We start from the raw sequence: 25,509 nt of genomic DNA on the forward strand, positions 1-25,509 counted from the left end.
TTCATTGGGGCTCCTGCAGACGCCGGTCTGTGATTTGTCTGCCGGTTATCAGTCACTGCTGTAATGGAATGCGTTCGTGAGCGGTAGCCGCTGTGCGCAGGCTTTGCAGTCATGCAATGGTTGCTCCTGATTCTCCTCTATGTACCGGTCACTGCTGTATAACCGGTCAGCCGCACATGGCATGTCGCCGGCCGCGTCTGACACGCATGTAACACCTGTGTACTGTGTAAGGGACATCCTCTGTGTAACCATGCAGTATAAGGGATGGTCAGTAATGGGGGAACGTGTGGCCTGGCTGTACGATGGGTCCTCCCGCTGACGTATCACATGACAATACGTTGTGACGATGCCTCTGCGCTCACAAGAGCGTTACTGTCACCTCTCTGTCTCCCTCTTTTCTCTCTCCTGAGTAGATGAGTAATTGCCGCCTCTCTCTTCCTCTCTAGGACCTCCGGAATGAGGGTACACCGTGTCCGGTAAGACGTGGAGCTGCCTCTCTGCATACTGTCTCCTGCTACCATGAGGGAAGTGTCCGCAATGGCCGCCCCGCTCTGGGCGAGGACTTACATGGTGCTGCTGTTCACGTCCTGTGCTTGGTCGGTCTGGTCCAGTGACCCTGTGGAAGTTGGCCAAGCCTGGGACAACCAGCTAGAAGCCTCCATGCATTCATTCTTCCCTGACGTTAGAGAGACAGTGGCACCGCTGAGCGGAATCCCAGACTCCTCTGCTGTGGCTGGAAGGGCGGTCCAGATAACGATCCCCGCGCACCTCCTTCCCTCTGACGGAGAGTCCATTCAGGTGAGTGCCGTCTGCTCCAGTCCTGGTGGGGGGGATTCAGTCCTTGCCTTGTGTCTCCCTGCCCGCTGTATACCACTGAGCCATTAGCAGGAAATGCACACAGGAGGGGCAGCAAGGTCTGTACAGTCAGAGCACATGATCAGCATTGTATCGCGTCACCGACATGATGGAAATACACAGCGAGGTATGCCCAGAGCGCAGGAGTTAGGGTATCTGTGGATATGACTCTGGATAAGCTGCTATGGCCACTTACTGCGGAATCGGTGCTTCCCTCCCCCTCCCCCCTTCTTCCCACCACTTCCCCGCTGGCCGACTAACTGCTCAGGTCATTGTCAGACGTGCTGGGAAATACGACACATGGCTGCCACTGGCCAGGGTCTGTGTGATGGGGGGTAATGCTGCTACAGGCGTCAGACCGATCTCATCACACCCTAGTCTGCCCCCACGGGAATCTGTCTCTTCCCTCCGCCTCACCCCTGTCCTTCTGTGGTGTGATGTGCCCATTCTCCGGCATGAGTTCTGTGCTGCCTGCCATGTAATACAAGATGGTGCCCACAGCGATGTGGCACAGAGTCACCTGACCTGCATTGTGTGTCATTACTTTTCCCTGGCTGGGAAGTTGACCGCCATGGTTATGTGTTGTGTAGCCTGTACTCTGCCTGGCTGGGAAGGTGACCGCCATGGTTATGTGTTGTGTAGCCTGTACTCTGCCTGGCTGGGAAGGTGACCGCCATGGTTATGTAATGTGTAGCCTGTACTCTGCCTGGCTGGGAAGGTGACCGCCATGGTTATGTAATGTGTAGCCTGTACTCTGCCTGGCTGGGAAGGTGACCGCCATGGTTATGTAATGTGTAGCCTGTACTCTGCCTGGCTGGGAAGGTGACCGTCATGGTTATGTAATGTGTAGCCTGTACTCTGCCTGGCTGGGAAGGTGACCGCCATGGTTATGTAATGTGTAGCCTGTACTCTGCCTGGCTGGGAAGGTGACCGCCATGGTTATGTAATGTGTAGCCTGTACTCTGGGAAGGTGACCGCCATGGTTATGTAATGTGTAGCCTGTACTCTGCCTGGCTGGGAAGGTGACCGCCATGGTTATGTAATGTGTAGCCTGTACTCTGCCTGGCTGGGAAGGTGACCGCCATGGTTATGTAATGTGTAGCCTGTACTCTGCCTGGCTGGGAAGGTGACCGCCATGGTTATGTAATATGTAGCCTGTACTCTGCCTGGCTGGGAAGGTGACCGCCATGGTTATGTAATGTGTAGCCTGTACTCTGCCTGGCTGGGAAGGTGACCGCCATGGTTATGTAATGTGTAGCCTGTACTCTGCCTGGCTGGGAAGGTGACCGCCATGGTTATGTAATGTGTAGCCTGTACTCTGCCTGGCTGGGAAGGTGACCGCCATGGTTATGTAATATGTAGCCTGTACTCTGCCTGGCTGGGAAGGTGACCGCCATGGTTATGTAATGTGTAGCCTGTACTCTGCCTGGCTGGGAAGGTGACCGCCATGGTTATGTAATGTGTAGCCTGTACTCTGGGAAGGTGACCGCCATGGTTATGTAATGTGTAGCCTGTACTCTGCCTGGCTGGGAAGGTGACCGCCATGGTTATGTAATGTGTAGCCTGTACTCTGCCTGGCTGGGAAGGTGACCGCCATGGTTATGTAATGTGTAGCCTGTACTCTGCTTGGCTGGGAAGGTGACCGCCATGGTTATGTAATGTGTAGCCTGTACTCTGGGAAGGTGACCGCCATGGTTATGTAATGTGTAGCCTGTACTCTGCCTGGCTGGGAAGGTGACCGCCATGGTTATGTAATGTGTAGCCTGTACTCTGCCTGGCTGGGAAGGTGACCGCCATGGTTATGTAATGTGTAGCCTGTACTCTGGGAAGGTGACCGCCATGGTTATGTAATGTGTAGCCTGTACTCTGCCTGGCTGGGAAGGTGACCGCCATGGTTATGTAATGTGTAGCCTGTACTCTGCCTGGCTGGGAAGGTGACCGCCATGGTTATGTAATGTGTAGCCTGTACTCTGCCTGGCTGGGAAGGTGACCGCCATGGTTCTGTAATATGTAGCCTGTACTCTGCCTGGCTGGGAAGGTGACCGCCATGGTTATGTAATGTGTAGCCTGTACTCTGCTTGGCTGGGAAGGTGACCGCCATGGTTATGTAATGTGTAGCCTGTACTCTGCCTGGCTGGGAAGGTGACCGCCATGGTTATGTAATATGTAGCCTGTACTCTGCCTGGCTGGGAAGGTGACCGCCATGGTTATGTAATGTGTAGCCTGTACTCTGCCTGGCTGGGAAGGTGACCGCCATGGTTATGTAATGTGTAGCCTGTACTCTGCCTGGCTGGGAAGGTGACCGCCATGGTTATGTAATGTGTAGCCTGTACTCTGCCTGGCTGGGAAGGTGACCGCCATGGTTATGTAATATGTAGCCTGTACTCTGCCTGGCTGGGAAGGTGACCGCCATGGTTATGTAATGTGTAGCCTGTACTCTGCCTGGCTGGGAAGGTGACCGCCATGGTTATGTAATGTGTAGCCTGTACTCTGGGAAGGTGACCGCCATGGTTATGTAATGTGTAGCCTGTACTCTGCCTGGCTGGGAAGGTGACCGCCATGGTTATGTAATGTGTAGCCTGTACTCTGCCTGGCTGGGAAGGTGACCGCCATGGTTATGTAATGTGTAGCCTGTACTCTGCTTGGCTGGGAAGGTGACCGCCATGGTTATGTAATGTGTAGCCTGTACTCTGGGAAGGTGACCGCCATGGTTATGTAATGTGTAGCCTGTACTCTGCCTGGCTGGGAAGGTGACCGCCATGGTTATGTAATGTGTAGCCTGTACTCTGCCTGGCTGGGAAGGTGACCGCCATGGTTATGTAATGTGTAGCCTGTACTCTGGGAAGGTGACCGCCATGGTTATGTAATGTGTAGCCTGTACTCTGCCTGGCTGGGAAGGTGACCGCCATGGTTATGTAATGTGTAGCCTGTACTCTGCCTGGCTGGGAAGGTGACCGCCATGGTTATGTAATGTGTAGCCTGTACTCTGCCTGGCTGGGAAGGTGACCGCCATGGTTCTGTAATATGTAGCCTGTACTCTGCCTGGCTGGGAAGGTGACCGCCATGGTTATGTAATGTGTAGCCTGTACTCTGCTTGGCTGGGAAGGTGACCGCCATGGTTATGTAATGTGTAGCCTGTACTCTGCCTGGCTGGGAAGGTGACCGCCATGGTTATGTAATGTGTAGCCTGTACTCTGCCTGGCTGGGAAGGTGACCGCCATGGTTATGTAATGTGTAGCCTGTACTCTGCCTGGCTGGGAAGTTGACCGCCATGGTTATGTAATGTGTAGCCTGTACTCTGGGAAGGTGACCGCCATGGTTATGTAATGTGTAGCCTGTACTCTGGGAAGGTGACCGCCATGGTTATGTAATGTGTAGCCTGTACTCTGCCTGGCTGGGAAGGTGACCGCCATGGTTATGTAATGTGTAGCCTGTACTCTGGGAAGGTGACCGCCATGGTTATGTAATGTGTAGCCTGTACTCTGGGAAGGTGACTGCCATGGTTATGTAATGTGTAGCCTGTACTCTGGGAAGGTGACCGCCATGGTTATATAATGTGTAGCCTGTACTCTGGGAAGGTGACCGCCATGGTTATATAATGTGTAGCCTGTACTCTGGGAAGGTGACCGCCATGGTTATATAATGTGTAGCCTGTACTCTGGGAAGGTGACCGCCATGGTTATGTAATGTGTAGCCTGTACTCTGGGAAGGTGACCGCCATGGTTATGTAATGTGTAGCCTGTACTCTGGGAAGGTGACCGCCATGGTTATGTAATGTGTAGCCTGTACTCTGGGAAGGTGACCGCCATGGTTATATAATGTGTAGCCTGTACTCTGGGAAGGTGACCGCCATGGTTATGTAATGTGTAGCCTGTACTCTGGGAAGGTGACCGCCATGGTTATATAATGTGTAGCCTGTACTCTGGGAAGGTGACCGCCATGGTTATGTAATGTGTAGCCTGTACTCTGGGAAGGTGACCGCCATGGTTATATAATGTGTAGCCTGTACTCTGGGAAGGTGACCGCCATGGTTATGTAATGTGTAGCCTGTACTCTGGGAAGGTGACCGCCATGGTTATGTAATGTGTAGCCTGTACTCTGGGAAGGTGACCGCCATGGTTATATAATGTGTAGCCTGTACTCTGGGAAGGTGACCGCCATGGTTATGTAATGTGTAGCCTGTACTCTGGGAAGGTGACCGCCATGGTTATGTAATGTGTAGCCTGTACTCTGGGAAGGTGACCGCCATGGTTATGTAATGTGTAGCCTGTACTCTGGGAAGGTGACCGCCATGGTTATGTGTTGTGTAGTCTGTACTCTGCCTGGCTGGGAAGGTGACCGCCATGGTTATATAATGTGTAGCCTGTACTCTGGGAAGGTGACCGCCATGGTTATATAATGTGTAGCCTGTACTCTGGGAAGGTGACCGCCATGGTTATGTAATGTGTAGCCTGTACTCTGGGAAGGTGACCGCCATGGTTATGTAATGTGTAGCCTGTACTCTGCCTGGCTGGGAAGGTGACCGCCATGGTTATGTAATGTGTAGCCTGTACTCTGGGAAGGTGACCGCCATGGTTATGTAATGTGTAGCCTGTACTCTGCCTGGCTGGGAAGGTGACCGCCATGGTTATGTAATGTGTAGCCTGTACTCTGGGAAGGTGACCGCCATGGTTATGTAATGTGTAGCCTGTACTCTGGGAAGGTGACCGCCATGGTTATGTAATGTGTAGCCTGTACTCTGCCTGGCTGGGAAGGTGACCGCCATGGTTATGTAATGTGTAGCCTGTACTCTGGGAAGGTGACCGCCATGGTTATATAATGTGTAGCCTGTACTCTGGGAAGGTGACCGCCATGGTTATGTAATGTGTAGCCTGTACTCTGGGAAGGTGACCGCCATGGTTATGTAATGTGTAGCCTGTACTCTGGGAAGGTGACCGCCATGGTTATATAATGTGTAGCCTGTACTCTGGGAAGGTGACCGCCATGGTTATGTAATGTGTAGCCTGTACTCTGGGAAGGTGACCGCCATGGTTATGTAATGTGTAGCCTGTACTCTGGGAAGGTGACCGCCATGGTTATGTAATGTGTAGCCTGTACTCTGGGAAGGTGACCGCCATGGTTATGTGTTGTGTAGTCTGTACTCTGCCTGGCTGGGAAGGTGACCGCCATGGTTATATAATGTGTAGCCTGTACTCTGGGAAGGTGACCGCCATGGTTATATAATGTGTAGCCTGTACTCTGGGAAGGTGACCGCCATGGTTATGTAATGTGTAGCCTGTACTCTGGGAAGGTGACCGCCATGGTTATGTAATGTGTAGCCTGTACTCTGGGAAGGTGACCGCCATGGTTATGTAATGTGTAGCCTGTACTCTGCCTGGCTGGGAAGGTGACCGCCATGGTTATGTAATGTGTAGCCTGTACTCTGGGAAGGTGACCGCCATGGTTATGTAATGTGTAGCCTGTACTCTGCCTGGCTGGGAAGGTGACCGCCATGGTTATGTAATGTGTAGCCTGTACTCTGGGAAGGTGACCGCCATGGTTATGTAATGTGTAGCCTGTACTCTGGGAAGGTGACCGCCATGGTTATGTAATGTGTAGCCTGTACTCTGCCTGGCTGGGAAGGTGACCGCCATGGTTATGTAATGTGTAGCCTGTACTCTGCCTGGCTGGGAAGGTGACCGCCATGGTTATGTAATGTGTAGCCTGTACTCTGCCTGGCTGGGAAGGTGACCGCCATGGTTATGTAATGTGTAGCCTGTACTCTGGGAAGGTGACCGCCATGGTTATATAATGTGTAGCCTGTACTCTGGGAAGGTGACCGCCATGGTTATGTAATGTGTAGCCTGTACTCTGGGAAGTTGACCGCCATGGTTATGTAATGTGTAGCCTGTACTCTGGGAAGGTGACCGCCATGGTTATGTAATGTGTAGCCTGTACTCTGGGAAGGTGACCGCCATGGTTATGTAATGTGTAGCCTGTACTCTGGGAAGGTGACCGCCATGGTTATGTAATGTGTAGCCTGTACTCTGGGAAGGTGACCGCCATGGTTATGTAATGTGTAGCCTGTACTCTGGGAAGGTGACCGCCATGGTTATGTAATGTGTAGCCTGTACTCTGCCTGGCTGGGAAGGTGACCGCCATGGTTATGTAATGTGTAGCCTGTACTCTGGGAAGGTGACCGCCATGGTTATGTGTTGTGTAGCCTGTGCGGGGAGGCTGCCGGCGCACAGGCCTCTACCGTGGCTCACCGTGGTGCTTGTGAGGGGACGCTGCCGGTGCATAGGCCTCTTCCGTCGCACGCCGCTGTGCGCCTGTGTGGGGAATGCTCAGAAATCAGCTTTTGCTTCTTAACACCCGTGTGTAATTGAATCAGCGCTTTACCTCGTGCACAGCTTTATTTCTCCTCAGTTCTCGTCTGTTAAACATGAAATCTGGGCGTCACAGCTGCTGGGGAAGAGCTGGCAGGACCCTATAAGGGTGTGCAGCTGTTACCAGACCATAAACCCCCAGCAATCTCCCTAATTACTGCTATTGTAACTGTATTGGATTGTTGGAATGTGGCGGATTTCACAAAGAGCTTGTTAGAAGCCAATCACGTCAGCCTATATACCCGGTGCCCCCCCTGTGTGCGCCCTTGTCTCGCAGAGGTCACTTAACCCCTTCCGGGATGCATTGTATGTGGCATTGTGAAATGATGGAGCCCGGTGTCAGGCGGTACATGAGAACTGGAGAATATATAAAATGTCATTACACCGTATCCACCTTTCTGTGGACTCCTGGTTGTGTGATTGCTGAGGCAGTGGCAGAGACGTCACACTGAGCGGCGTTGTCTGATCCAGTTACACACTTGGGTCAGCTCAGGCCAAAGATAATCTCCTAGTGTAAGTCCCTCCATGCCCACATCGGGTACGTCTCTTTCCAGAGAACAGCTGAACATCAGCGCGTCCTTCCAGGGACAACATGGCTTCCCTCTTGTTCTGCTGTGGACAGATATGTACAATGAGGCAAACTAGAAACTTATGGGGTGAGATTCAAATGATATATCACAGCCAATTTTCTTTCTAAAATGATCTCCGTTATCACGCATATTGCGCCCAGAGTAATCAGTTTTAGGTGTGTAAAGGGTTGGGTGCCCCGCTACTCCGGGGGTAGCGAGCTGAAATAATGATACCACATCCCTGAGGGCAGAAACAGAACGAGGAAAGGGGTGAAAAGAATTGAATCCCGCCCATGGAGTTACTATGGATTACTGGTGAGGTCATACGGGACGTGTTTCATTCTGTTGTGTCACTGGGTATGCGCCCGTCACTTGCGTGGCTACAGGGGGGGGGGGGTTCTGGGGCCTGTCGGGTTTTAGCTGTAGCCTCAGCGTGCAGAAGTCGCCTGCAGCATTGTGCGCCGGGAAGGGGTTAATCCAGAGCCTTACTGGCGGGAAGAGAGTGGTTTTATTCCGAGGTCACCTTGTTCGGGATGAATGGCTGCTTGATATTCTAGACCTGGAAACAAAGGCGCCCTACATGAAAGGCCTGCTCAGAAGGAGGGATTGTTTGTCTGGCACTTTGCGGTTATCCCTGCCCTGGAATTCTGCCGCTTGGGTTCACACTTCAAAGTCCTTCTGCCACTCTTCTAAGGGACAGTCATGGGTTAATTTTGGGTTTTTATTGGAGCAGCCGCTCTGCGGTCATCACCTACAGGCTGAACCTTCCTGAGATATATTTATCTTGCTAATCAGACCTTGCGCTTCACAGCAATTAACTCTTCGCCCTCCGGTTTCCTTATCTTACAGCATTGCTTCCTATCTGTGAAACCGAGGCGCCAGTCCGTACATGTTGGCACCGTGAAAACCTGTTGAGTGTATTTCCATAGATAGTTGGGTAATTGCTGCGGCCGCGCCCCTCTTACAGCAGCACCGGAGGACGAGGCCAATAAGACTCGATAGAGCAAGGTCACCCGGCTGCTGCAAATATTCCGCCTCTGCGCAGTGTACATACCTGCGCGCCAGCCGTCTTTCCTTTTCCAAACAGGCTCCCGCTGAAGATTTACAGCAGCATTTGGGGAAGCTGATAATGTGAATAAATACAGAGCCGGCGAGCCGGCAGCCACAGGGTCTGAGAGAGCTGGAGACCGGCCAGAGGGAGGCTATTTATATTGCCGAGCCTCGTGCCTCGTGTAATCCCTTTATCACCCGGAGCTTGCTACAACAAGGGATTTTTCTTGGTAAATTCTGGGCAGGTAACATTTCGCCCGTAGGAGCTACCCGTGCTGAGGTGGGGAGCCAGCGAGACCATACACCGATATTCCCTATATAAAGATGCCTGTGTGTCTGCCGGACCCCTGTACGCGGCTGAATATGAAACACGTGTGTCTGGGGTATATGTATCTGTTGCTCACCCCATTACTTCCAGCATTACACCTATGTGTCGGATATTCTTATGGCACTGAGGAATTGATTAGATGGATGAGATATAATTGACATTTTGGCCCAGTCCCATAGCTGTGTGCAGCTGGGGGAATGGATACTGTCCCCTAATGAGCATTTAGTTGCTGAATGGAGAACATTGCCCGCAATCAATAACAGACCTGCAGTTAACGCTGCATGTTTCGGATTTATGGCTGCCGGATTGGTTTGTGGGTTACAGGGATCTTGGCCGGTTCCTCCTCGGTGGTCCGCTCTTATAGGGTGAACATTACAGGAGTCTGATGTTGGCGCTGGGCCCCCTCCTCTGTGTAACTGAAGCTAGCAGCTTATTATAGCTCCCCGGTCATACGTTCCGCACGCTCCGATTAGGTGACCTCAGTAGCTGCAGAGAGCCGTCCAGCTGGACCCTACACCCTCACCTAACACGACTTCACTATAGTCACCCAACTCCGGAACAGTACTGAGAAATGTCACCCACCCACCAGGTCCTGCGTCTCCTCCGTATCAGAGGATGCATATGTGATGTAACCAACCCTATGATATTCTATATGTAACATAGGCTGAGCATTCCAGTCATGTCCTGCTGTAAGGTTACAGCCATAGCTGTGCATTGCACATTATGTACAGATGTAACATGTGCAGAGAGAGTTAGATTTGGGTGCGGTGTGTTCAAACTGAAATCCTAAATTGCAGTGTAAAAATAAAGCGGCAAGTATTTACCCTGCACAGAAACAAAGTAATCCACCCAAATATAACTCTGCACATGTTACATCTGCCCCCCCTGCACAGAAACAATATAACCCACCCAAATCGAACACACTCTGCACATGTTACATCTGCCCCACCGGCAGTGCACATGGTTTTGCCAATTGGCTAACAAATTTGCTGCTGCGATCAGGTCTGATTTAGGCCCTGTGTGTTAGGCACCCTGGGGTGCTGCGAGACTCCTGCAGGGGTGCCTCTGATTGGACGTTCAGAACCAAATCAAATTATTTATGGTCAAAGTGATAGGCAAAACCAGCGCTAGTGGCTGCCAATCTTAGAACATGTGGACAGACAGAAGCACAGCCCTGTACAGCACCACACACCTGTAGGTGCAATTTACTTAATATATATATTTTATTTAATGATATCAATAATAAACGTTTATCCTAGGCGTGCCGTGAAAGAAATGCTGATACTTTAAGGCGCCATGATTCAAGAAAGTTTGAAAAGCACTAATATGGTGTTTGCAGCACACTGAACAAGTTACTGTCTCACAACAACCCAAGCCAGTACTGTGTAAAGCAGGCGCACAACCCTAGACTAAGCCTCCTAGCTGCCTCCCTAATGGATCATGTTTTCAGGGTTTCAGTTTTCCCAAGCAGATGAGGGACTGGCACTATGATATCCCACGTGGTCCCGCAGAGAGATGGGTATACGGATAGTTGCAGCCGCTGGCCTGTTGTAGATGCCGCAATTTAGTTGGTCCACCAATCATGATAATCCAGCCTCTTATGGTGCTTCCTCTTGAGATTAGTAGGCTGGGCATTGGTTGCTGTCTCCACTCTGAGACCAATTGTCCACCTGAAAGTATCCTGACATTCTCTCTTCTTACAAAGTCTGTTTTGTCTTTCTCAGGTCTCTGAAGTTTCGAAGGACACTCTTCCATCATGGCTCTACAGGAATGATAATGTGCTGGAAGGTCTTCCTCTTGACGGCGATAAAGGAGTTTATGACATCTCTGTGACAATCTACCAACTGGCACCTAATGGAACGTCTATACCACAAGCTTCAGATGTCTTCTCCATTGAAGTTCACCCAGAGGACCACAGTGAGCCACAGTCCATACGGTTGGGTGGTCTGGAAACAAATGAGGTCACACCTTTTCTGTGCGGTACCGATGAGCCCGTCACAATTCTTACCGTTATCTTGGATGCTGATTTGACAAAAATGACCCCAAAGCAGACTGTGGACCTTCTGAAACGAATGAGGGACTTCTCAAAGGTGGACCTGTGCCAAATGAAACTGGTCCCAGTTGTTAATAACAGACTGTTTGATATGTCTGCGTTCATGGCCGGGCCTGGGAATGCTAAGAAAGTAGTGGAAAATGGGGCGTTGCTGTCATGGAAAGTTGGTTGCTCAATGGATCAGAACAGTATTCCAAACATTAGTTCTGTTGAAGTGCCTGCTAAAGAAGGCACCATGTCTGCCCGGCTTGGTTACCCGGTTGTAGGGTGGCATATAGCTAATAAGAAGCCACATGTACCTAAGAGAATACGTAGGCAGATTTACACTACGCCAACCCCAGTTACAGCTATTGGACCACCCACCACTGCCATCCATGAGCCACCAGTAAGGATTGTACCAACTCCCACTTCGCCAGCTATCGCTCCTCCCACGGATACCACCGCTCCTCCAGTGTGGGAGCCTGTTCCTTTGCCCGGGAAGCCCACAATCACCATAAGAACCAGAGGACAAATTATGCACACACCGACTCTTGGCCCAATCCATCCAACCAAAGTAGAGACCACCAGTGTCTTTCCTGGTCACATCCGTCCAACAATGTCGAGACCTTCATATGTGGAGCCAACAGCTGTGGTAACGCCGCCATCTGCTACTGCAAAACGACCAAAGGTGACCACCATGAAGCCTGCAACAACTGCATCTACAGATTCTTCCACCGCCACAACCAGGAGAACCAAAAAACCAAAGACCCCCAAACCCAAGCTGGATACCAAAACACCACCCACAAAAATAGACGCCACTTCACCGAGCCGCACGCCCAGCTCTACAACCGGTATCCCACGGGTATTTAACACTGGACCTGAACTGAAAAATCACGTGGATAAAGTTGTGGCGTTTGTGGGCACCTATTTCGAGGTGAAAATACCACCTGACACATTTTACGACAGGGAAGATGGCACAACAGATAATCTAAGACTTACTCTGGAACCCAGAAAAAATGCAAGCCTTCGAGACAAAACCTGGGTGATTCTAAACAGTACTAGCCAAGTTATGTATGGGATGCCTGACCATGGCCACGTAGGAGACCACGAGTACTACTTGAAAGCTACCGACAAAGGCGGTCTTACTGCAGTGGATGCTTTTGAAATCCAAGTACGGAGTTTGTTCCACAAAGATCCATCACCTGTTAAATTCATTGGCCGGTTCCAAGGAGACCATAACTCTGTGGTCAATGACATCAACAAAAAGATCCAGTTGGTGAAGAAACTCTCTTATGCGTTTGGTGATAGGAACAGCAGCTCTATCACTCTCCAGGGTATCACCAAGGGCTCGATCGTTGTGGAGTGGACCAATAACACCTTGCCGGTTGACCAGTGTCCTAAAGAGCAAATCGAAATGATGGGAAGAAAGATCTACGATGACCGTGGTAAGACCAGACCACATTTCATCACTGCTATGGAGCCGGACTTTAAACTTGAGAACATTTCCATCGCGCTCACTGGCAGCTGCCGGCATAAGCAGAGTCTCTTTGCCGTTCCGGTCATGGCCGAAGAAACGATAGTCACTGCAGTCGCCCCAACTCTGGCTGCCGACAGAAATCCAGAGAAGAGCAGTGAGGATGATGTCTACCTTCACACCGTAATCCCCGCTGTGGTGGTGGCCGCCATTTTACTGATCGCTGGTATCATAGCTATGATCTGCTACCGCAAAAAGAGGAAAGGCAAGCTGACCATTGAGGACCAGGCAACATTCATTAAGAAAGGCGTTCCGATTATATTCGCAGATGAACTGGATGACTCGAAGCCGCCTCCTTCATCAAGCATGCCCCTGATCCTCAAGGAGGAGAAAGCCCCTCTTCCACCTCCCGAGTATCCTAACCAAAACGTGCCAGAGACCATGCCCCTTAACCAAGACACCTTGGGGGAATACACGCCACTTAGAGATGAGGACCCTAATGCCCCCCCTTATCAGCCTCCTCCTCCTTTCACGGCACCTATGGAGGGCAAGGGTTCCCGCCCCAAGAACATGACCCCTTACCGGTCACCGCCCCCTTACGTACCCCCTTAATGAACAGTGTCCTGTGTGAGGGGAGGGGGGCTTGGTAGCCTGCAATCTACTGTCAAGGCGACAGAAAACTCTGCTGTTATAAGCAAAGAATCAGACACCTGGAAGCATTTTCTAGAACCTTGGTAATGCCCGCTCCCTCGGTGTGTGGAAGGACCGCCCTCATTTCCAGATTTGTGTTTCTACAATTGTGCAGCCACCTCCGGATTGCGGGTGAAGACACTATAAAGACCAGAGGAAGGGACTGCTCTTCTGTCACACGTGGGGCGGTCTTCTGGTTCTCTGCTGTTTGCCTTTAACACTAACTGTATTTTATTTTGTTTTTCTTTTATCCACGTGTGTCTAGCTACAGAGCGTAACAGAGGAGGGGAAAGAGACCCCCAAACTGTCAGAAAAAGTTGTAATTGACGGTTATGTTTTTATAATGTATTAAGGATTATTAACTTCTTAATAACTTCCGTGTGTGTTTCAGAAAGTGTAGTGTGATCTGTATCTGTACGGAGAGAATTTGGAGAGCGGGGAGGAGAGTGTTTGCGTTGTCTTTCCCCCTTATTTGGGAATGTATTTAGAGCAGGGTTAGACAGTAGTGACACTACATGTCCCAGGCTGGCATGATATGCTGGCACTTGTAGTTCTGTGACATGTCGCCTGGCTTACACGGTCAGCACAGGTACCGAGGAGGTTCTGTGAATCTCCAGCCTGCAGTGGCGAAACGCGTGCGTGTGTGGCTCCATTCTCCTTTCTGAAACACAGCCATGAGGTTATATTCTGTAAAGGTAATGTTACTGTAGGGGTTCTGATCTCTTCCCAACCACACACATAACCTATAGAAGTATATATAGAACACCGTATCTCCGTTGTACACATACTGGTGCTGTCTCGGGAAGGCAAGGAGTCAGGCTATCACTCATATTTTTTAACAAATTTTGATACAGCCTCAAATTGTTTTATTAAAAAAAAAAAAAGAAAAAAACCTGATAAGTGTAACGCGACTAGCCGTTTCTGTAATGTGTGCTTGCGGGCGTTACGCGGGGTGGTGATATCGTTTGCCTCGTCTGCTTCTCATAGACCGCTCTCCAGATTTTTACAGCCATATTTTCATTTTTTTTTCCAAAAGTTTTAATGTATTTATCATCCATTTTGTAGGGTCTATTAAGATTTTCTTCCTCTTACCGTGAGACTGAGTTGTTAGCATGGTTTTTTCTTGGCTTTTTTTTTTATTAATTTTTTTTTGTTTTCATTAAGATAGAAGGAGGAAAACTTTTTGCAATAATGTTTCATGCCTTTGGCTGTGGAAGGTAGGCGGAGCCTGCACACAATACAAGACACACTTAAGCCATATTGAATGTCCTGCTGTGTGAGTGGACGCTAGAGGTGTTACCATCAGATATCTCCACCTCTCCCCAGTTTCTGCCTACTCTATAGAAACAGCCCATTCTGAGCTCTATAAATGTCTCTGCTCATAGCTGGGCCCGCACCTTCTGTTGCCGCGTCATGATGCCACGTACTGGCCTGGAACATGTGTTTAGTGTTTAACATTGAGGCCTGGTTTTCTAAAACTGTACCATTAGTCAATGCACAGCGGAGGCAGCCATTTTGGGTGGGTCTGCTGTTCATTAGACTTCAGCCTAAACAATCCCCCTGGAGGTCAGTGCTATCGCTGAGGTGCGAGGCACGAAGTGCTTAGGCTAGGGGGAAGGGACTGCATTTTCCTGAGCTCGGCCCACACCATGGCTGCCTCTATTGCACGGCGTCACTGTGCGCAGTTAAAGCACATTGGAACAGGTGGTTACTATGATAAACTGAGGTCCAAGTGTGACTGTCGGAGTAAATCTATTATAAAATGTGTGAGCGAGGGAGGTAATGACACCTTTCACCCATCTGTTGCCTCCTCACGTCTTGTTCAGCGCTACCATAATTAAAGTATTTGCCTTATTACTTGTAGTCCATCATTCTACCCACAATCCCTCTGTGTTGTGATGTCACAGGCTGGTGTGTGCAGGAAGAAGGTGATGACGTCATGGGTTGATGTGGGCAGGGGGAAGGCGATGATGTCAGTCTGGTGATATCATGGGCGGTTGTGGGCAGGGGGAGGGCGATGACGTCACGGGCTGCTGTGTGGGCAGGGGGAAAGCGCTGATGTCACGGGCTGCTGTGTGGGCAGGAGGAGGGTGATGACGTCACGGGCTGCTGTGTGGGCAGGAGGAGGGCGATGACGTCACGGGCTGCTGTGTGGGCAGGGGGAGGGCGATGACGTCACGGGCTGCTGTGTGGGCAGGGGGAGGGCGATGACGTTACGGGCTGCTGTGTGGGCAGGGTGGGGTGAAGGCGATGATGTCACAGTCAGGTGATGATGATGTCACAGGCTGGTGTGGGCAGGGGGAAAGCGATGATGTCACGGGCTGCTGTGTGGGCGGGTCGGGTGAAGGTGATGATGTCACAGGCTGGTGTGGGCAGGGGGAAGGTGAGCAGTGTGGAGTATATAGTGTGTACTGTACAGAGAAACCATGAGGTTATTGCAGGACTGCCTGTGTGTGATGACGCCCGGCCTGCCCTTGCTGTGTGTGGCTGTATCCAGTACATGATGATTACATGGTTTTATTACTGCATTATAGGGATCCGTTATGTAAAACTGCTCAGTATAAGTCTGCACGCTGCACTTGGGCTGAGGTGTGTATGTAATAACCAGTACTGGCACCAGGGGGAGCTGGAGGTGTTAATTATGTAACCATATTTAATGATTATTTAAATGAGGTGGTGTCAGCAGTTGTGCCCCCTCCCCCATTTATTGCACTCACCATTAAGGAGCCCTGGGAATGCTGACATATAGGAACATTGCAGTAACTACATGACCCATGTCTGTACTGTATCGGTGACTTCTACATACCCCTGGCACTGTCCCTGCCTTACACTCCCCTCCTGCACATGTTCCTACAGCAGGGGCACCTCCTCCCCATGCCAATCTACTAATGCGGTACAACCTGTATGCTCATATCTCTCCTTATCTACATCATGCCACATAGAAGTCCCAACACTGCCTGAAGCTCAACATGTCCACAACAAACGTCTCACCTTTCCTGCTCTCCGAGAGACGTAACCCTCCGTCACCATCAACCAGCCCACAGTGTACCCTACACTCCGTCACCATCAACCAGCCCACAGTGTACCCTGCCCTCCGTCACCATCAACCATCCAAAGTGTACCCTGCCCTCCGTCACCATCAACCATCCCACAGTGTACCCTGCCCTCCGTCACCATCAACCATCCCACAGTGTACCCTAACCTCCATCACCATCAACCATCCCACAGTGTACCCTGCCCTCCGTCACCATCAACCATCCCACAGTGTACCCTGCCCTCCGTCACCATCAACCAGCCCACAGTGTACCCTGCCCTCCGTCACCATCAACCATCCCACAGTGTACCCTACACTCCGTCACCATCAACCAGCCCACAGTGTACCCTGCCCTCCATCACCATCAACCATCCAAAGTGTACCCTGCCCTCCGTCACCATCAACCATCCCACAGTGTACCCTGCCCTCCGTCACCATCAACCAGCCCACAGTGTACCCTACACTCCGTCACCATCAACCAGCCCACAGTGTACCCTGCCCTCCGTCACCATCAACCATCCAAAGTGTACCCTGCCCTCCGTCACCATCAACCATCCCACAGTGTACCCTGCCCTCCGTCACCATCAACCAGCCCACAGTGTACCCTACCCTCCGTCACCATCAACCATCCCACAGTGTACCCTGCCCTCCGTCACCGTCAACCAGCCCACTGTGTGCTTTGCCCTCCGTCACAGTCAACCGCCCCACTGTGTGCTTTGCCCTCCGTCACAGTCAACCGCCCCACTGTGTGCTTTGCCCTCCGTCACAGTCAACCGCCCCACTGTGTGCTTTGCCCTCCGTCACCGTCAACCGCCCCACTGTGTGCTTTGCCCTCCGTCACCGTCAACCAACCCACTGTGTGCTTTGCCCTCCGTCACCGTCAACCAACCCACTGTGTGCTTTGCCCTCCGTCACCGTCAACCAACCCACTGTGTGCTCTGCCCTCCGTCACAATCAACCGCCCCAGTGTGTCCCCTTCCCTCCGTCACCATCAACCGCCCCACTGTGTCCCCTGCCCTCCGTCACCATCAACCGCCCCACTGTGCTCTGTCCTCCGTCACCATCAACCGCCCCACTGTGTGCTTTGCCCTCCGTCACCATCAACCAACCCACTGTGTGCTTTGCCCTCCGTCACCATCAACCAACCCACTGTGTGCTTTGCCCTCCGTCACCATCAACCGCCCCACTGTGTGCTTTGCCCTCCGTCACCATCAACCAGCCCACTGTGTCCCCTGCCCTCCGTCACCATCAACCGCCCCACTGTGTGCTCTGTCCTCCGTCACCATCAACCGCCCCACTGTGTGCTTTGCCCTCCGTCACCATCAACCGCCCCACTGTGTGCTTTGCCCTCCGTCACCATCAACCGCCCCACTGTGTGCTTTGCCCTCCGTCACCATCAACCGCCCCACTGTGTGCTTTGCCCTCCGTCACCATCAACCAACCCACTGTGTGCTCTGTCCTCCGTCACCATCAACCGCCCCACTGTGTGCTCTGTCCTCTGTCACCATCAACCGCCCCACTGTGTGCTCTGTCCTCCGTCACCATCAACCGCCCCACTGTGTGCTTTACCCTCCGTCACCATCAACCAACCCACTGTGTGCTCTGCCCTCCGTCACCATCAACCGCCCCACTGTGTGCTCTGTCCTCCGTCACCATCAACCGCCCCACTGTGTGCTCTGTCCTCCGTCACCATCAACCGCCCCACTGTGTGCTTTACCCTCCGTCACCATCAACCAACCCACTGTGTGCTCTGCCCTCCGTCACCATCAACCAACCCACTGTGCTTTGCCCTCCGTCACCATCAACCAGCCCACAGTGTCCCCTGCCCTCCGTCACCATCAACCGCCCCACTGTGTGCTTTGCCCTCCGTCACCATCAACCGCCCCACTGTGTGCTTTGCCCTCCGTCACCATCAACCGCCCCACTGTGTGCTTTGCCCTCCGTCACCATCAACCAACCCACTGTGTGCTCTGTCCTCCGTCACCATCAACCGCCCCACTGTGTGCTCTGTCCTCCGTCACCATCAACCGCCCCACTGTGTGCTCTGTCCTCCGTCACCATCAACCGCCCCACTGTGTGCTTTACCCTCCGTCACCATCAACCAACCCACTGTGTGCTCTGCCCTCCGTCACCATCAACCAACCCACTGTGTGCTTTGCCCTCCGTCACCATCAACCAACCCACTGTGTGCTCTGCCCTCCGTCACCATCAACCAACCCACTGTGTGCTTTGCCCTCCGTCACCATCAACCAGCCCACAGTGTCCCCTGCCCTCCGTCACCTTCAACCAACCCACTGTGTGCTTTGCCCTCCGTCAGCATCAACCAGCCCACAGTGTCCCCTGCCCTCCGTCACCATCAACCAACCCACTGTGTGCTCTGCCCTCCGTCACCATCAACCGCCCCACTGTGTGCTTTGCCCTCCGTCACCATCAACCAACCCACTGTGTGCTCTGCCCTCCGTCACCATCAACCAGCCCACAGTGTACCCTGCCCTCCGTCACCATCAACCAACCCACTGTGTGCTCTGCCCTCCGTCACCATCAACCGCCCCACTGTGTGCTTTGCCCTCCGTCACCATCAACCAGCCCACTGTGTACCCTGCCCTCCGTCACCATCAACCAGCCCACTGTGTACCCTGCCCTCCGTCACCATCAACCAACCCACTGTGTCCCCTGCCCTCTGTCACCATCATCCACCCACTGTGTCCTCTGCCGTTCAAGCCATGGGAATTCCACCCTCTGCATTATTCAGCATGTCCAGTCCTGTTGTATCCACCTTAGTAATACCGGAATACGCCCTTTTCTGACCCAAGATGCTACTACAACTTTTATCAATCCTCTGTGGCGTAGACTGCAGTGGTGAAACGCGTTCGTGAGCGGCTCCATTCTCCTTTCTGATACACGGCCATGCGGTTATGTAAAGATAACATCTGTTACTGGAATTGCTATCGCTGCATTCAATTGTAACTGCTGTCAGCAAGACGGCTCTTCCTCTCTCCTGGCTCCCCCACAGTTCCCTGCACCCCCTGGATACCAGACCTCCATACCGCTCCCCTCTCTCCTGGCTCCCCCACAGTTCCCTGCACCCCCTGGATACCAGCCCTCCATACCGGTCCTCCTGGCTCCCCCACAGTTCCCTGCACCCCCTGGATACCAGCCCTCCATACCGGTCCTCCTCTCTCCTGGCTCCCCCACAGTTCCCTGCACCCCCTGGATACTAACCCTCCATACCGGTCCTCCTCTCTCCTGGCTCCCCCACAGTTCCCTGCACCCCCTGGATACCAGCCCTCCATACTGCTCCTCCTCTCTCCTGGCTCCCCCACAGTTCCCTGCACCCCCTGGATACCAGCCCTCCATACTGCTCCTCCTCTCTCCTGGCTCCCCCACAGTTCCCTGCACCCCCTGGATACCAACCCTCCACACCGGTCCCCTCTCTCCTGGCTCCCCTACAGTTCCCTGCACCCCCTGGTTACCAGCCCTCCATACCGCTCCCCTCTCTCCTGGCTCTCCTACAGTTCCCTGCACCCCCTGGATACCAGCCCTCCATACCGCTCCCCTCTCTCCTGGCTCCCCCACAGTTCCCTGCACCCCCTGGATACCAGCCCTCCATACCACTCCCCTCTCTCCTGGCTCCCCCACAGTTCCCTGCACCCCCTGGATACCAGCCCTCCATACCACTCCCCTCTCTCCTGGCTCCCCCACAGTTCCCTGCACCCCCTGGATACCAGCCCTCCATACCACTCCCCTCTCTCCTGGCTCCCCCACAGTTCCCTGCACCCCCTGGATACCAGCCCTCCACACCGGTCCCCTCTCTCACGCCTGCATCTGATATCCAGCTCTCACTCCTACAGGCCTTCTCCTGTGCTGCTGCCCTCACATGGAATGTCTTCCACTCCCATCAGACTCTCCCACGGCCTGTATGTGTCTCTCTGCACTCCCATATTTATCTTCATTCCCAGTCTGCGCTCCCCACTCCTCTTACTATCACGCTGGGAGCTTTCAGGCTTCTTTTATTTTCATTTATTTTATCTCTTTCCCTCTGTGTTGTGTCTGTGCCCTGGGGTGACGGACAAAAAACATTTAGTGATAATGAAAGACTAACATAAGGCTGGATGGGTGGTGAGCGGGTACACCTACTCTGTCTGAACTTATTGTGTGGCTCACACACATTCCGCAGCGCTGTACATAGACTACGCAGTAGTGCTCAGAATTTTATATACACACACACACACACACACACACACACACACACGTTTATATGTTTTGTTTGCCAGAATCCACCAGAAACCCACCACTCTGTTTTTGGATTGTTAAAGGAGACCATGGCACCCGTAGGAAACCCATGTAAGCATAGGGAGAACTTGCAAACTCCACACGCAGCCTTGGTGGGACTCCAACTCAAGACTGCAGCGCTGTGAGGCAGTAATGGTAACCACTGCAGCCACTGTGTAGTATAGATGTGTCCCGGAGGCAAGGTGTTCCCTTTAGGAGCTGGTGGAGTTCTGGCGTAGAAATGACTGCGCACCATTAGATGGATCTATCAATCATCATTATCATTCCCAGTGAGACTGTCCTGGATTGGGCTGTGTCCCCCTCTCAGCTCTCTGGAAGATGTGCTGCAGATTAATGCACTGCACATATACAGTTCAATAGGGGATCAGACAGTGCTGTTACTTTATGGCAGCAGTATGTGGCACATTACTGCCCTGGGGCAATAGGAATTTGGTTCCTCCCTGAGTTGTGGCACAGGCGCTGCATGGGATCAGTAAGGGATGATGGAGGCTGCGGCCTGGCTGCCACATAGTCATTCACCCCACGCTGCATGTGGCACACTCGCTGGGAAGGAGGGGATGTGTAACAATGGAGCGTGCTGCGTTATTAAGCACGCCTGTGTGCATTCGCTGGCCATGGAATTTGCAGGCTTGCACCTCTGCGTGCTGCAATCTGGAAGGCTGTGCGGCCTCAATGGGTTGTCCCTAGCAACCTAAACTACTTGCAGCCATGCGCAAAACGTGCGAGGCTTGTCCTGCCTGTTGCCATAGCAACTGAAGACGAAGGGGCAGTGAACGGAATAATAATGGCACCAACAGCTGTTTATGTCACTGCGAGATGCTCCGAAACCCCTGGGCTCTGCGTTCTCTCCCTCTGTCTGACCTGTGTGCTTCAGTGTTGTGTTATTAATTTCCTCCTGCCCTGAAATAATATTACACACAGCCTGGCTCCAGCTTCCGCTCTGCATTCTTTCCAGCGCCTGTGTTATTGCTGACCTGGCCCGTCTCTACACAATGCAAGTTACACAGCTGAAAGCAGACCATCGCTACTCACTGCAGCCTGCAGAGCGTCTGCTCCGTGAGCGACGTTCTGAGATCCTAATAGTGACAGTTCTTACACGTAGGGACCCCTTCCCGGGATGTGTTACACATAGGGCCCCCCCTTCCCGGGATGTGTTACACGTAGGGCCCCCCCCTTCCCGGGATGTGTTACACGTAGGGCCCCCCCCCCCCTTCCCGGGATGTGTTACATGTAGGGTGCCCCTTTCCCGGGATGTGTTACATGTAGGGTGCCCCTTTCCCGGGATGTGTTACATGTAGGGTGCCCCCTTCCCGGGATGTGTTACACGTAGGGTGCCCCCTTCCCGGGACGTGCTAAACGTAGGACCGCCCTACCCGGGATGTGTTACACGTACCCCCTTCCTGGGATGTGTTACACGTAGTGCCCCCTTCCCGGGATGAGTTGCACGTAGGGCCCCTCCTTCCCGGGATGTGTGACACGTAGGGCCCCCCCTTCCCGGGATGTGTGACACGTAGGGCCCCCCCTTCCCGGGATGTGTGACACGTAGGGCCCCCCCTTCCCGGGATGTGTGACACGTACGGCCCCCCCTTCCTGGGATGTGTGACACGTAGGGCCCCCCCTTCCTGGGATGTGTGACACGTAGGCCCCCCCCCCCCCCTTCCTGGGATGTGTGACACGTACGGCCCCCCCTTCCTGGGATGTGTGACACGTAGGGCCCCCCCCTTCCTGGGATGTGTGACACGTAGGCCCCCCCCCCCCCCTTCCCGGGATGTGTGACACGTAGGGCCCCCGCCTTTCCCGGGATGTGCTAAACGTAGGACCGCCCTTCCCGGGATGTGTTGCACGTAGTACCCCCTTCCTGGGATGTGTTAAACGTAGGCCTGAACCCCCCCCCCCTACCCTTCCCGGGATATGTTACACGTAGGGCCCCTCCTTCCCGGGACGTGTGACACGTAGGGGCCCCTCCTTTCCTGGGACGTGTGACACGTAGGGGCCCCTCCTTTCCTGGGACGTGTGACACGTAGGGGCCCCTCCTTTCCTGGGACGTGTGACACGTAGGGGCCCCTCCTTTCCTGGGACGTGTGACACGTAGGGGCCCCTCCTTTCCTGGGACGTGTGACACGTAGGGCCCCCTCCTTCCCGGGACGTGTGACACGTAAGGCCCCCGCCCTTCCCGGGACGTGTGACACGTAGGGCCCCCCCTTCCCGGGATGTTACACGTAGGGCCCCCGCCTTTCCGGGATGTGTTAAACGTAGGACCGCACTTCCCGGGATGTGTTACACGTAGGACCGCCCTTGCCGGGATGTGTTACACGTAGGACCGCCCTTCCCGGGATGTGTTACACGTAGGACCGCCCTTCCCGGGATGTGTTACACGTAGGACCGCCCTTCCCGGGATGTGTTACACGTAGGACCGCCCTTCCCGGGATGTGTGACACGTAGGGCCCCCCCCCTTCCCGGGATGTGTGACACGTAGGGCCCCCCCCCCTTCCCGGGATGTGTGACACGTAGGGCCCCCCCCCTTCCCGGGATGTGTGACACGTAGGGCCCCCCCCTTCCCGGGATGTGTGACACGTAGGGCCCCCCCCCTTCCCGGGATGTGTGACACGTAGGGCCCCCCCCTTCCCGGGATGTGTGACACGTAGGGCCCCCCCTTCCCGGGATGTGTGACACGTAGGGCCCCCCCCCCTTCCCGGGATGTGTGACACGTAGGGCCCCCCCCTTCCCGGGATGTGTGACACGTAGGGCCCCCCCTTCCCGGGATGTGTGACACGTAGGGCCCCCCCCTTCCCGGGATGTGACACACGTAAGGGCCCCCCCTTCCCGGGATGTGACACACGTAAGGGCCCCCCCTTCCCGGGATGTGACACACGTAAGGGCCCCCCCCTTCCCGGGATGTGTGACACGTAGGGCCCCCCCTTCCCGGGATGTTACACGTAGGGCCCCCTTCCTTGGAAGTATTACACATAGTACCGGATCTGGAGACCAAATCGATGTGGAGATGTGGCCTGAGATTTGCTCTCGGTGCCTAATAAGATAATATCACATTCTTATATAAACCCCTGTGAACGTGTTGCTGCCTCCATTGCAGTGTGACACTAGGGACGGGTGAGGCTACAGTCAGTGCTCAGGAACCCTCACAACACAAATATTACATAAGGTGTAGTCAACGTGGCCTTCCAGCTTGCTGTGGAACTACACATCCCAGCATGCCCAGCCACCATTTTAGCATGTCCTAATAGCAAATATGGGGTGGGGCAGGCTGGGATGTGTAGTTCTACAGCACCCGCAATGCGGCATGCTGAATACTCTTGCATTACATAGTTGGTAACTTGGCAATGTATGAGCTGTAATGTTTAATAAGGGAACTGATGAACAACCGTGATGATATCTTCACCAACAGTGACTCCTACACGGGAGCCTCGCGGGCCCTTCACACTCCTGGGCGGGGGCCCCGCCGGCCCTTCACAGTCATACAAAGGGTAGGTGGCTGTAGAAGTTCTGTAACACAGCTGGTGATCACCCCCCCACCATTCCTAACTCACAACTATCTTATACACCTCTGTAATTCATGCCACCAACATCTCCTGCCCTGTCCTTTCACCGCATCCATAACCCTTTACATGTGTGGTTCCCCTTCCCCAAAGAGGCCTCAATCCAAACGTGGACGCCTACTGTACAGACCAGAGGGGGGATCCACAGCGGAGCCAAGTGTCCTGACTGCCACTGATACCCGGGACATGAGCATGTGGTACTTGATTTTCCCGTGTTATGGAAGGCCGAGCCAGGATGCCTAATATAGTCATTTACATACATGGTCCTAGTGCTTCTCCAGCCTTGATGGTGAAGATATCAGTCCAGAGGGTGGTTATGATATGTCTATCGGATATATACCCAGGACAATGGTGTATTGTGTGGATGGAGGAAACTACACTCACCGGTTCCTCGCGTTATAGAGCGCATAGGGTAACCTCACACCGTTACCAGTTGCTGGGCGCAATGGCAGCCATATCTGACATCCTTATGTGAGTGTGCTCTGAGAGGGATGGGGTGAGATGTGACAGACTGGAATGGAAACTCCCTGCCAATGTGTGAGTGGTACTCGCCTTGAACAGAGGCGTTGGACATTCCTTTACAAACCTTGCAGAATATTTACTTGCCATTTGATATTCAGTTTTGAGAGATTTGGCATTCAATTTTGATTGAAGAGTTTTACTAAAGGCAGAATTGAATGTCAAATCGGTTCTAAAACCGAATTTAACTCGAATCTCACTCAAAATCGAATTTCTGAAAAACATTGATATTTTCCCATAGTCTAATATAAGATCCCCTCATTTACCTAAATGCGAGTTGAAAATTTTATTGGTAGGAAATTGATTGTGATGACTTTTAAAGTACCAACAGCATGTGGGGCAGTGCGGCTGTAGGAGTAATGGCTGTCCAAGGTTATGGTATGTTGTGCACCAAATCACCACCTGCCTGAGATACCCCAGGAGCATTAATCAGAGCAACAGCAGCTTCATGCGTTGAATACTGCACAAGTTTATACAAAGGGGCATCATACTTCATCCATGAATGTGCAATAGATAGTAGCGTAGCACAATATCTGACACTTTTGTCTGATGGGATCATGAAACTTAAATCCATGAGTGTTGTAACTGGTTGTCCTGGTTCGTGCCATGATGCCTACATCCTCAACAAGTCATCCCTGCCTGCAAAATGTGAGGCGGGTCTAATGCCAGAGGGATGGTTGTTGGGCAAGTTACCTGTATGTGTTAATGAAGCAGCTAATAGTACTTGTTACTACACTGCTCAA

At 52.8% G+C, this 25,509-nt stretch overlaps 1 protein-coding gene across 3 annotated transcripts in view; it reads left to right on the plus strand.

Annotated features, from left to right (window-relative positions):
• Nucleotides 1–15,223, plus strand: part of DAG1 (dystroglycan 1) — a 182,389-nt gene extending 167,166 nt beyond the window's left edge. For all 3 annotated transcript variants that reach the window (XM_063941432.1, XM_063941433.1, XM_063941431.1), the window contains exons 2-3: nucleotides 447–798; nucleotides 10,895–15,223. In XM_063941432.1, the coding sequence (XP_063797502.1) occupies nucleotides 520–798; nucleotides 10,895–13,288 (2,673 nt within the window). In that variant the 5' untranslated portion in view covers nucleotides 447–519 and the 3' untranslated portion in view covers nucleotides 13,289–15,223. The remainder of the gene's footprint in view (nucleotides 1–446; nucleotides 799–10,894) is intronic.
• Nucleotides 15,224–25,509: the final 10,286 nt, after the last annotated feature.

This window comes from Pseudophryne corroboree, chromosome 9 (assembly GCF_028390025.1).
Source record: "Pseudophryne corroboree isolate aPseCor3 chromosome 9, aPseCor3.hap2, whole genome shotgun sequence".
In the NCBI taxonomy this organism is placed as follows: Eukaryota; Metazoa; Chordata; class Amphibia; order Anura; family Myobatrachidae; genus Pseudophryne; species Pseudophryne corroboree.